The sequence below is a fragment of the Ictidomys tridecemlineatus genome, chromosome 3, assembly GCF_052094955.1.
Source record: "Ictidomys tridecemlineatus isolate mIctTri1 chromosome 3, mIctTri1.hap1, whole genome shotgun sequence".
Lineage (NCBI taxonomy): Eukaryota > Metazoa > Chordata > Mammalia > Rodentia > Sciuridae > Ictidomys > Ictidomys tridecemlineatus.
In genome coordinates, this window is record NC_135479.1 from 74,972,962 (window position 1) to 74,986,516 (window position 13,555).

Here is a 13,555-nt window from a genome sequence, read left to right on the forward strand (position 1 = left end):
TAAGTTGTTCTTGTCAAATATTTTGATCAAAGTGATGAAAAGTTAACATAGGTAGAACAGACAAAGATTTGTCATGTGGACCTGATCAGACTGTGAACAAGTGACTAGCATTGTGGGTTTGCCATTGCCAACCATGCCTCATCTGCATAGCCAGGTGCCCAGAGGCAAAGGACATGCCCACTTGTGCTATACACATGACAGGAACTCCTTAATAGAGGTCATAGCCAGGGTACCCAAGACAAGAGGCAAGCCCAGGGTAGGGTTTCCATAGTAGTCATCCAAACACCTGGGGACAGTAGCACAAAACACACACACACACACACACACACACACACACACACACATCATAATTTCTTCCCAACATATCCAATGGGAGTGTTCATCTTTCACAGGGCTGATCATTGGTTGATAGCCCCATGCCAGACCTGGCTGACACCTATAAGTGGGTGGCACAGCTCAACATGCTCATTGTAGGCATTAAGATGGCAGTATGGGAAGCCCCATCAATGGGGGAAACAGTGGTTACAACAATGACAAGCAAGTCCTAGTGGCATATGATATACACTGCCCACTCACAGAGTTATGGATGGCACTGATAGCACTCTCAGAATGGTAGTGGTATTCTGTGGGGAGTGAGAGGGCAATAAACTCATTCAGCAGAAGTAATGTTTGGCTCTTTGGTGAAGGCTCTTTGGTGGACAGGTCACAGCACGGGGGATGCTGCAGCAGGGCCACACTGTCTGGAAACCAGAATCATAGGGAATGTCAAGTGTTTTGTTTATGATACTCATGATATGGATAACAGGGCATACATCAATCAATAATAAAAATATGTATTACCTGAGATTGCAGGAAAATTCCCAGAATGAGACTAAGGATACAATTAAGACATGCCCCAAAATGTGCTTCAATATCTCTCAGGATACAAACAATAGTGTTATTCCTCAAGCCTAAGCAAGAAGAAATGTTTATCCCATGATTAATAATTTTCATTAAACCATCACCTGCCCCCGTTCTAAAGCCACAACCTGTGCAACATACATTCCCCCCACCCAACAGACCCTCTTTTGTCTTACACAGGAATTTATGATGAAAATAGGAAACACATAGTTAATATTAATGGCAAATGGGTTGAGGTGCAGAGCTTGCCCTTTAGATAAAGAATACAAAGACATAAGAATTGGTGTACTTTGGGGCTAGGGTTGTGGCTCAGCAGTAGAGCGCTCGCCTCACACGCACAAGGTCCTGGGTTCAATCCTCAGTACCACATAAAAATAAATAAGTGAAATAAAGATATTGTGTCCAACTATAACTAAAAAATAAATATTAAAAAATAATTGGTGTACTTTGACTAAGGATCAAAGAAACTCTTTAAGAAAGCAGTTAATAGGTCATATGAAAAAAGGAAATTACCTTGGAAATTAAAAATAAAATAATGTAAAATTAACATAAATATATTTTAGAGGCACTTCAGAGTAATAGTCTTTTAAGTAATAGACTTTCACTATTTTAAGTGTGCTTTATTGGAATTTTAGTTTAGAAGAAAGCTTACCAACAATCATAGGTATGCTTTAAAGTTAAAGATTAATGATATAATTATAGGTATGCTTTAAAGTTAACAGTTAATAATAGGTCAGGAGACATTAGTTTAGTTTTGTAGTGTAGCACCTAGTGATTGAGGTAAAAATGTAAAAGCTTAATCATGATTGGCAAAGGTTACAGGAAAATATTTTAAACAATGTACTCAATATCTTAGGTAATCAATATACGTCAGAAAAGATTGTAACTCTTGAAAATTATGTAAATCAAAGAAGTTTCGGGATTTGAGGCTATCCATTAACTATCTGAAAAAACACCTGCAAAAAAGGTATAAAAATAAAGGCCCCTATAGGGGCAGCAGATCCTTCTGGAGTCTGCTTGTAACTTGCAACCTGTCATCCCATCTCTTCTTCTTTTGCCGATGCTACTCATCCTTCAGGGCCCCTGGATCCCTGCTGGGGATGGACCCTGGCAGCTCTTGACCCCAAATTGGTCCAAAAGCTCATCACTGCTCCCAGTAGGCCCAAAGCTCACTTATTCCAGGTATGCAGTGGTCAAAGATATAACCAATGATGTGGAGACAGCAGGGACATTGCCCACCCAGCAAGGCATGTTTGGTGTTCAGAGAACCCTTCAGGTAGTACTCATATACTGGCAAGAAGGGCAAGATCAGATGAACCTCATGGTGCTTCTCCAACCCCTGCCATTGCAGCCTGCCTGGTGGAACTTCAGATAGCCCCAGGATCCATAGACCTCAATCCAGACAACTCTTTACACATGGCAGGTGCACAACCTAGCAGGAAGGTGGAAGGCAACAGGTAGGGGAAAGTAAACCCAGTCCCTGTATGGCCAGGGGCAGTCCCTTGGTCTTGTGTAGGTGGGTTAAGGTAGGCCAGAAGGCACACTGAGACAAACAGAGTGTCAGTATCCTCAACATTCTGGCCCAGTCCTCTCCCACACTGTCTTGGGAATTATATAGACTGTCCAAAACACTGAACCTGGGGCTGGGGAGGTGGCTCAAGCAGTAGCGTGCTCGCCTAGCATGCGTGCGGCCCGGGTTCGATCCTCAGCAGCACCACATACCAACAAAGATGTTGTGTCCGCCGAGAACTAAGAAAAAATAAATAAATGTTAAAATTCTCTCTCTCTCTCTCTAAAAAAAAAAAAAAAAAAAAAAAAAAACACTGAACCTTCAATCATACTGACAACCCCCACCTATATTTCCTAATCTTCCTAAATTTCCTAACCTTCAACCTCTTCCTCCAGAGAGTTCTCTCTGGACACTAACTCTCTCCTCAGCTCCAATATCTGAGCCTTGATTTCTTCTTGCCTCTGATTCTCTGAGACACTTGTAGGCAGCCAGGGGTCAGCTGGCTAAAGGCCCTGCCTGGTCAAGCTCTAACTCAGCTGTGTGCCTGGTAACACAGAAGTATCCCAAATGGAGCTTATGGTAGTGGTGGCCAAGGACATAGGTGTGGCATAGACAGAGACCCTTCCCTGAAGAACACCAAAGTAAGCACAGCAGCAGAAAGTGGGCAAGAACTCTGGACTTTCGCTCCTTCACCCCAACTCTCAGGTGCTGTCTTACACCTATGGTTGTAGAAGTCCCCAAAGTCACAGTCACAGGTCTGGCAACCTGAGCCACTGCTCAGACACCAGAACTCGGACTCTAGGAGAGAGCAGTCAGGTGGAGCAAGGGCAGGAAATCCACATATGAATAGGAGGGTTAGGGACCTCTGTAGTCATATACTGGGACTGCTTGTGGAGGGACAAGATGTGATACAAAGCTTGAATGCTCCTTTGTCTGTGGCTGAGAGGGAGAGGGGAGGCCCTGGTGAATTCCTGTTAGGCTTTTCAGAAGTAGATAAGAAGGAGATAGAGAAAAAGTGAGAGGGATTGGGGTGGGGTAATGAATATAGGATACAGCCAGAGTTAAATCTATACAAATGGTTTACAAAATTCAATGCAAGAAGTGCTGGGTGTGGTGGTGCATGCCTGTAATCCCAGCTACTTATATCCTTGGGTTCAATCCCTACTATCATGGAATTGGGGGAGAAGGGGATGGGGTTATTCTTTTGGGCTGTCTTCCTCTGTGAAACACCTTTAAATCCAGTGTAGAATACTGTTGTAACATGTTATAACATATTTTAGTCACTTTCTTTTATTCCTAAAGCTCACACCTGAGGGCATATTCTAGTTCAGGTAACTATGGTGGGACTGACCAAGTCAGTAAATGGTACCCACTATGTGCAAGGCTCAGTCTACAACTTATAGTCACTATTTCTTTTTTCTTTTCTTTCTTCCCCTCTCCACCTCCCTTTTTTTGTACTGGGGATTAAACCCAGGGGTGCTTTACTACTGAATACATTCTCAGTCCATATTATTTTTTATTTTGAGACAGGGTCTCATTAAGCTGACAATGCTGGCCTCAAACTTGCAATCCTCCTGCCACAGCTTCCTGAGTCGCAAGATTATAGGCATACACCACAACACTCAGCTACAGTCAGTATTTCTATAGCCTTATACTTGTTAAACTCCTAGAAACTTGGCACCCAAGTCAAGTTCAAATTAAAGGTGGGTCAAAGTTTGCCAGACAACGGCTCCAGTGCCATCCAGAGACAGTGTTTGCAGTGACCTTACCGTTACAAGGATCATAGGAATGAGTGCCAGGGGCCTGGCCCTGAAATTTGTACCTGCAGGTTAAGGCAGAGGGCACTTAGATTTCTGATAAGACTGTCATGGAGTAAATGGGGCATGTGTTATCAGGTAAATGTTTGAGGGCAGATCTAAGAGGACATGGGGTTGGGGGACTACCCTAAGGATTGCTCATGCTAGCATCCCTTAGGCTCAATGGAATTCATACCATAAGGACCAGGCTGTCAGAAGTCACAGCACTGCCCCCAGACATGGTTTCACAAACCCCCTTCCAGGCCACGCACAGGGTCACAGTTACAGGCTGGATCAGTGGTCAGAGGTTAAGGAAGCAATTAGGTCAGAAGTCACCATGTAGCAGAAGAATCAGGATTAGAGTTGGAACTGGAGTTTGGAGGACCCATGTCTATAGGATCAAGGGGAACAAGAATCCTCCGTAGGCTTATAAGTGGAAGAAGGCCTAGCCTGTGCTGACATAAATTGCACACTCCTCCATTCACATTGCCAGATGACAGAAACGCAGCCATGTCAAAGTGACAACTTTAGGCATGTCCATGCCACTCAATTTCTGGGGCAGAACCTGAGAGGTAGATATAGGGTGGGCTGACCCATGGCAGGTTTGGCCAGCAGGGTAGGACACGGCACCTACCTGGGCAGACATGGAGGTGCCTAGACTTGTTGCATGACATGAGTGGTCCTGTTGCAGGTACTGGTGGCACTCAGTGAACACCAGTTATATGGTGATGATAGATGCAAAACTGTACCCATTCCACTACAAGATATCCCTTCCATGGTCCTTACCATTCCTTCCACATTGGCTGGGGCCCCATGTGCAGATCTGCACTTAGGGGTATGATCATGGCATGACAACTGCTTCTGATCTTGAACTCATAGAGGACATAGTAATAGAAGGGGTGTCCATTGAGGTCCCCCAGTGTATGCAGTTTGGGGGAAGTTCACATGGAGGATAGTCATATGCTGGAGACACAGAAGGTCAGACTTCAGGTGTCTCACATATCTATGGCTGGGATGGAGGGGAAAGAATGGCAGGCAGTCTCTTATCTCTATATTCTTGCAGTTACCTCCTCAAGCACCCATGTTGTGGGATTCCCTATCCATGATCCCCTGAGTGTACCATCCTGGGATAATCATGTTTAATTCCACCAATGCACTTAGAGTTCCCTTTTTCCAGTTCTGATGTTGCTTCTGTACATCTCACTACTTCCTAGTACCTCATTCTGACATCTCCAGGTATCTGAAAACTACTTCCCCAAATGCAGTAAAGGATTCCACTTTAAGCCAGTTGTACATGCCTGTAATCCCAGCAGCTCAGGAGGCTGAGGCAGAAGGATCACAAGTTCAAATATAGCTTCTGCAACTAAGCAAGACACTGTCTCAAAAAATAAAAAATAAATCAAAAGGGCTGGGGATGCACCTTAGTGTTAAACACCCCTGGGTTCAATCCCTGGTACAAAAAAAAATTTTTTTTAATAATTAATTAAATTTGGGTTGGAGTTATGGCTCACCTAGCACGTGTGAGGCACTGGGTTTGATCCTCAGTACTGCATGAAAACATATAAAAAATAAAGATATTAAATAATAAATTAAAGGGCTGGGGATGTAGCTCAGTGTTAAGCACCTTTGGGTTCAATCCCCCAATACCAAAAAAAAAAAAAAAAAAAAAAAAAAGATTTCACTTCTCAGTCCTTCACCCAAACTAGAAATCTGTATATCATCCCATTTAACCACATAAATTATTAGTATGTTCCATTATCTATCAACTGTCTTTCTTGCTTTCATGTTAGCTCCAACAAAAACCTTGTCCACCTGCCACACATCAAACTGCCTAGAAAATGCCTGACACCACTGTCATGTATTTTATTCAAAAATAAAACCAATTTAAAAGAAAAGAAAATGTCTGACAGAGGGTGGAGCTTAAAGAACCCTTATTAAATATACACATGGATGAAGGGATGGGTCTCTGATTTCTCTTTCTGCTCTGCACCTTAAACACAAAGCTGAGGCTTTCTCACGTCTTTTCTCTACAGGCCTCTTCTCTTTCCTCTGCAGCTTGCAGATCCAATATGAGGGCCCAGGATAAGCAGTAAGTAATAGCTGAAATTAAAGTGGGGAGGGAATACCTAGTACATGTAAAGAAGTCTTGTTTAGAATCTGTCCTTCTCTGGTATCCTCCTGGACTGACTCTGCTGGTTATGATTATATAGCTCTCTAGTCCTTTAACAAAAGACTTATTTACAAGAAAGAGTTCATATCCAGAGATTCCCTGATGCCACCTAGAAGCAACTGCAGGGACAAGAGGGACTGACAGGCAAGGATCATGAATCTAGGAGGGCAATGACAGGAGGACCACAACAGGGGAGTTATGAGGAGCCCTCATAGAACAGAGATGAGGACAACAACGGGGACAGTAAAATGGACTACAATAGAGCTCCATAAGGGGTTCAGTGATAGGAGATAAATGGAGATGGCTCCCCTTTGCAGTTCCTGTGCTCTAGGGAAATAATGGGAAGCCAACACAGGGACCACAATAAAGGACCCTGGTGGGGCACAGCTAAGGAAACTGAGCTGGCTAGACTACCTGCCCTGCTGTCAGTGCAAACCCCCAGGCAGGACCTTATTTCCCTACATTGTCTGGCTTTGTCCTGACATTCCAACGCACAAGATTATTTGGGTCCTCCACTAGAATGGCAGGGTCTAGAACTTTTAAAATGATCTAAGAGGAGGAAACAGGCTTTGCCAGACCCCTTCCCTTCCTCTCTAGGGTTGAACTTGCCCTTAGTGGAAAGCTCAATGTTCAAGGAATGCTGGTCATAGACAAAGTCATTGATCTTTTGGATAGGGGCAGAAGAGAATCCCAAGAAAAAAGCATAAACAATTATTGGCAAAGCCTTGGTACATGTGCTAGGAGTGGGCATGGTCCACTCAAAGAGCAGAGCTGTTGGGTAGAATGTCTAGACAGGAAGGGGGCCTTGGGTCACCAGGGATAAGCATCCTTGGTGACCATCAAGTAGGGAGGCATAGGATCAGCACTTGCTGGGCAAGCCTTCAGTCTGGGGCACTTTTCACGATAATAAAAGGGGTAGAGATATCCTTTAGGTCCAGATGAATAGCGGCAATTTCAACATAGTCAACCTTAGATCTAATCCATAATCAGGCCTTGACCCTAGACTTCCACCTAGGGCCACACCAGTACCCTTACCACTCTGTCTGCCACCAGGTCTTGTTCCTTCCACAGCCACTCTGGGAGATCACATTCTCCATGTCATGACCTCCCTGGTCATAAAAGCAGCAATTCTTGAGTTGTCAGGGAGGGCCCAGGGAGACTTGACTAGGCAGGAGGTGCAGGTCAGCTTCTTATTCCAAAATATCATAGCACAGGGTGCTCCCTCCAGCCCCCAGCAATGACCCAGACCCCCATAGGACTCTAACCCATCCAGGACACCCCAAAGAAACTGCCCCCACAACTCAAAGACAGCAGTCTTCAGGGCTCTCACTCTCTTACCTACCTGCAGGGTAACAGACAATACAATACTGTATGGGGCCATGAAGGTCACAGGTGGATGAAGTTTGAGGTTTTGGTTTACCAACAACCAAGTTGCCAGGGGACAGGTAACAACTGTTGCTTGAGCAGCCAAGTGAGTACACCTGGCACCCTCTGGCCAACTGATCTAGGAGCTGGGACTGGGAGGTGTAATCTTTTTTTTTTTTTTTATGGTACTGGGGATTGAACTCAGGGAACAGTCAACCACTGAGCCACATCCCTAGCCCTATTTTGTATTTTATTTAGAGACAGGGTCTCAGTGAGTTGCTTAGTGCCTCACTATTGCTAAGGATGGCTTTGAACATGCGATCCTCCTGTCTCAGCCTCCTGAGCTGCTGGGATTACAGGCATGCGCCACCCCACTCGGCTGTGGGGTAGAGTCTTAAGTAGAAATCTGAGATACCCCTACTTCACCCCATCCCACCAGGAGGCCAGATTCCTCCTCCCCCTCTGCTTGGCCCTCTTGCAAACAACCAACCCTCACCCACTGGTGGCAGCAATAGAAATGGAAGGAGACCCAACTCTACCAGGAGTCATAAATGCTGGGACCTGGAATCAGGCATGAGGGAAAATACAGAGTGGGTCCCAAAAGGCAGCCCTTGAAGAGGTAGTGTGGCCCTTAGGTCTTTCCCATTCTCACAATGAAAGCAGAACCCAGAGGGTAAGTAGCATGCAGGATTGAAGGGTTACAGCACAGATGGTTACAAAGATGTCCTCAGAGTTTGGGGAACCAAGGGAGGACAATACACTCAGGGGAAGGACGTTAATAGTTAATTACTTAGCAGTACCCAGGGGCAGAATAAAGGGGGCGGGGAACATCTAGAGCTTCTCCACAGGCCCACCACTCAGGGAAACTAGCAATAGTAGGGCTCAGACAAACCCAGAGACAGAGAGGATCTGATTCTCATCCAAACAAAGCTCTCCCCTCCATCCCTGAAATGCTGTCCCCAGGAGCCTTTGGGCAATGTGTCTCCCTCCCTATGTGCTCAGCCACTGTTATATAGCCTGGGCAATCAGTGATGAACTATAGATGGATAGGGCAGCTGGTTGCATTCAAGGCCCAGCCCTCCCTCCAAAGCAGGATGTGCCAATAACACCTGAAATATACAGGTCTGTGATAGGGGGGCATGGTGAAACTGTACCTGGGAGTCAACAAAGCACTTGAAAAGCACTGCTGATGAAGCAGAGATGGAAACTCAGATATCCTACATAACTAAGAAAATTCTTTGGTCAGTGAAGGCAGGCTCTATAGTCCTAACTGAATGCCCAGTCCTTTACCACCAACTGGAGAAACAAGCTAGTGCATTCTCAGCAGAGGCACTTCAACCCCTTTAAGCTTGGCCCCATTCCAGACAAAGCCAGGGTATCTTTTGTCCCCCAGTAGCAGTACCACAAAGTCTCCCTTCCCTGGCCTAAAATACTGCTAGCTGCAAGGTTCCCCACTGAGCTGCCCAGTCCTACTATACGGGGTCTGACTGGATAAAAAATAGGGCAGCCTCAAGGTGAAGTATCCTACCTCACAGAGGCTTTGCCTGTACCCTCATGAGCTGTCTCTCACATACCCACAGAAGCCAGTATCCAAATTCCCACTAGTCTTTCCAGAGAGGCCTATGCTTCCCCTTTCTGCCTTCCTACCCCATCACTCAAACTGACTGGGACAACTTTCCCTATATGCTTAAGCTGGCTTGCCAGCAGCCACACACACAATAAAAGACCATGGAGGGTGGGCAGGGAGACCGGAAGGTGGAAAGGTATAAAACATGATAGATGGAACAGTGGACATACAACTTGAAAAACAAGTCACAGTGCATTGCGCCATAAGAACACCCCTCCCACTACCCACCCCACCACAAATCCTCCAGTTTCTGAAAGGAGACTGGCAGCCGCAGGGGCCCTGGAGAGGTACCCAGAATCCTCAAAGTTGCAGTCCACAGGCATGGCACACTGTGCCGCTGGCCACACACACAGTTGGGCTGTTTTCTCAAACATTGCTGTATGAAGGAATCAGGCTGTTGAGTATGGCAGCAATGGCTGGAGCCATATTATAGGAGACAGGTTCACACGGAGTATCTGTTGGGCCCGCTGTCGAACCTCATCATCTGAGGACTGCCTGTCTACCTTTATGGCCCGGAACTTTAGGAGCTTTGCTGTTGCTGGCCCCAGCCATGACTTAGGAGATCGAGGCCCCAGCCGTGTTCTCTTCTTAGGATGAAGGTCCTTTGCTTCCTCAGCCCTTTTCCTCTTCTGCCCCACAGTCTCAGAGTAGGTTTTCTGGCCCTTCCTTGCAGTTCTGGCCTGAGCAGATCCCTTTGGCCTGCCCCTGCCCTTGGGCTGGGTCTGAGCTGCTTTGGCCTTAACTGCCTTGTCCTTGACTGCCTTGTCCTGCACTGCCTTGGCCTTGGCCTTGACTGCCTTGGCCTTGGCCTGCACTGCCTTGGCCTTAGCCTTGACTTGTGCTGCATCAGCTTTGGCTGCCTTGGCCTGTGTTCGAATCACACTGGCATGGGCATAGGCAGCTCTGGACACTGTTTGAGCTGCCTTGGCCTGGTCTGATTTAGTGCTCAGGGCAGAGCCCCCTTTCATTTGCAGATCACTGAGAGAACCAGTGGTTCTGTAAGTCTTGCTCTGGAGCCCAGTGCCTCCTTGGGGTCCAGTCCCAGGGCCTTTGCGAGTCAGACACTTGGGGCCCTTGTTTGTTTTTCTGGGAGCTTTGGGCTGGGGGTTCCCTGGACCCTTCCCTGAACCTTTCCGCAATTTCAGGGGAGAGTCTGCAAGTGAAAGTCTTAGTGACTGTGCCTTGTGCCTAGCACCTAAGCAAGGCATGGGAGTCTTGAGTGGAACCAGAGCCTCAAGGACAACTGAAAGCCGCATAGCAGGGTAGACACTTGGATAGAGGTGAGCAGGGAAGCCCACTGTTGCACCCTTGGCACGGCTGGCACTTGATTGCTTCAGGGAGCTCAGCAGCAGATTGGTGGTAGCATGTTTGGTGAGGGTTGGTGTGGACCCTTTGGCCAGCCTGCCAGACAGTGGCATGGGGAGCAATGTGGCCCTGCCTGAGGGCAGCTGAATGGCAGTTCGGGGAGCACTGGCTGGAGGTGATGTGGCAGCTGGGATGGGGGCACGAGCTTGTAGTTTCGTCTGGCTTGGAGGGTTGGCTGTACATGAACTATACCCATAGACATCACCACTGCGTAGAATGGTAGGTTGGAAGCCATCATCTCGCAGACCCTGTAGAAAGGCCACAAGCTGGGCCTCTGTGGCACTGAGATCCTGGCTCATGGGGTTAAAGACAAGCAGCGCCTCTTCCAGGGCCTTCTTTCCTGCTGTGGAGATGCGCGACCAGGAGTGCACAGCTTTTTCCTCCACATGCTGCACCACCACACTCATGGCATTAGGCACTGCAGATCTGCCTAGGTATCCGTAAATCAGCACTTGGCACCTCCAAGGCAAGAAGAAAAGAGTCAATAAGAATGGCCCCAAGATATGGAGCCAAAGCAAGTAGACAGGTCTATCAGCGACGCCATTCTCTATGTCACTGAGGGAACTAGCCAGAGTGAGTCATTTCCTGGGGTAAAACCCTAGTCTGATGACCCTCAACCATTCTGGAGTGGGTATTGATTAGCCATTTTTCAGTAGCTCAGAAGAACCTAACCTGCTCCTGGGCTCCTGGAAAACTTTAAATCTAGTTCATTTTAATTAATTTCTACATTTTCTTTTCCTTCTTTTGAGACAGAATCTTGCTATGTTGTCCCAGCTGGTCCTAAACTTACAGGCTTAAATGATCCTCTCACCTAAGCCTCCCTAGTTGCTGGAACTATAGGTGTGCAGCCATCTAAGGCTTAAAATTTTTCTTTTTTTTTTTTTTGTGGTTCTAGGGATCAAACTTGGGTCTCTGCTCATGCTAGGCAAGTGCTCTACTACCGAGATAGTGTTCTACCACTACATCCCCAGTCCTTATTAAATCTATATTTTTCTGATGCCAAAAACCTAATTAGATAGCCCTGGGAGCACAAGCCAACATCTCTGTCTTCAATGAGCCTTGTCCAGAAGGTAAGTCACAGGCACCATTAATGCTCTTAGGAGCATATGGTGTAACCAAGCTTAGCTTACCAATAAGTCAGGAAAGAACTCCTGCAAGAGGCAACATCTACCTAGGATGAGTAATGAATAGAAAAGTACCAGGTAGAAATGAAGATTATACACTGGCTCTGAACTGTGAAAGAGTAAGGCACATCTGATGGGGAGTCTGGGGCCAGGCTGAGTTTAGCTGGGAAAACAGGTCAAGGGTAGGACTGTTTTCCCAGCTCTGAAGTTTTGCCAAAGGGCCCGCACTTACACCCAAAGTCCACACTCATCTGTGTGCCTCCAGCTGCTGGTGTTCAGTGCTGGTTGGGTGGGGGTGGGGGGTGTCTCTGCCCAGAAGTTTTGCTTTCAGAGGCTACTTGATAGTCCAAATCCTTGCTTTAGAGTCATGGAGACCAACCCCAGGCAAAGACAGAGACTCACTAAAAAGCTGATGAGTAACAGGTACAGATGAAATCTCTAGGCAACCAGGCAGCCTGGGGATCAGGCAGCCAGACCAAAAGCCCAAGGTTTGAAGTCAGTGGAAGAAAAAGGCTCTGTATAGGATGGCAAGTCACAAGAACAGCAAAGGCCTGAGACCTCCAACCTCAGAGCTTAGAGGGCAACAGACAGCAGAACATCCCAGAGTTGTCTGGGAAGGGAACACTCAAGTTGTCCCAGGCTTCTCTGAAGCTGTGTACATCAGTCATGACTATTATCTAGTACCCAACCCAGAGTTTCAGGGTTCCCATAGGCAAGTGGCAGCTCCCCGGCTGCACTGGAGCATTAAAAGATCAGCTGGGATCAGGCAGGTCCCTGGGGCCTTGAGGACTGGCTGTACAGATTGTTCCCACCGCTCTAATAGAGCAGATGAAGTCTTCAGAATCCCCTGGAGGAAGTGCCCTAGGGCTCTTTGTTTGGAAACATTCTTGGATCCTCAGGTGTCTGAGGCACTTCCCCTCCCCAGAGGCCGCTCTACAAGCACAATCCTTGCACATGACTTTTAGTTCTTTTATTTATTTATTTGAGGGGATGTAGTTCCCAGGGCAGTGAACTGTAGAATAGAGAGAGGCTTATTCCCACCTGCAACCCCCGGCGCTGATACTAGGATGACCCCGGGGCTCTTCGCCTAGGTCAGTGGGAACCCATGGTAAGGGTCTTCTCGGCTTTCAAGAGGCTTCGGAAACAGGACGCAGCCGGGGCCCGAACTTGCCTTCACAAGTGCCTCTGGGCCAGCAGGGGAGGCTCACCAAAGATGGGGTCGGGTGAGGCGCCAGACAAGAGGAATGGTGTCAAGGGGCATATCGAGACCCTTTGGCTAGAAATCCGCGTCCCAGGAGCCCAAAAGGAGAAGGCGGGGCAGGGGTCACAGCGGCAATGAAATATGTAGGGTGGGCCGTCCTAGCTCGACCCGGACCGCGCAGCCCCAGGGTGGGGTTGCTGAATGGGGGAGGGGTGAGGGCCTGGGCCAAACCAGCGGAGAACGCGGGTCCGGGAAGCGTCAGCCGCCCGGGCCCTCCGCCCTGCCGCCTCGCGGGCCGCCACTCCGCGGCGCGGCTAGGCCCGCGGCTCCAACCTACCGGCGCCGCCGCGGGGACCCAGGACGCACCTCTGCGCCGCCTCCGATGCTCCAACATGGCCGCCCGCTGCGTGCCGGAAGTGGGCCGAGCTTCCGCTTCCGGGGCCGGGCCCGCCCTAATGACCCTTGACCCCCGAGACCCCATTTCCCCCCAAAGTCTG

At 47.8% G+C, this 13,555-nt stretch overlaps 1 protein-coding gene across 4 annotated transcripts; it reads right to left on the reverse strand.

The window, feature by feature from the left end:
* Positions 1 to 6,045: 6,045 nt before the first annotated feature.
* Positions 6,046 to 13,520, reverse strand: Ccdc71 (coiled-coil domain containing 71). 4 transcript variants are annotated; one of them, XM_005326906.5, is made up of 2 exons: positions 13,396 to 13,520; positions 6,046 to 11,192 (listed from the first exon to the last, which is right to left on the reverse strand). In XM_005326906.5, exon 2 carries the CDS (start codon positions 11,138 to 11,140, stop codon positions 9,758 to 9,760), a length of 1,383 nt encoding a protein of 460 aa, XP_005326963.2. In that variant the 5' UTR covers positions 11,141 to 11,192; positions 13,396 to 13,520; the 3' UTR covers positions 6,046 to 9,757. The 4 variants fall into 4 exon arrangements, with proteins under 4 accessions (XP_005326963.2, XP_013214916.2, XP_040125630.2 ...); XM_013359462.4 differs by having other exon boundaries at positions 13,425 to 13,471; XM_040269696.2 differs by lacking the exon at positions 13,396 to 13,520 and adding an exon at positions 13,066 to 13,389.
* Between the last annotated feature and the right edge of the window lie 35 nt (positions 13,521 to 13,555).

Coding starts and splice junctions, on each gene's coding strand:
- Ccdc71 (XM_040269696.2), bottom strand. CDS start 13,118: ATGCCCCTTGACACCATTCCTCTTGTCTGGCGCCTCACCCGACCCCAT. Junction 11,193..13,065: donor CTCACCCGACCCCATCTTTG/GTGAGCCTCCCC, acceptor CTTGCCTTGGAG/GTGCCAAGTGCTGATTTACG.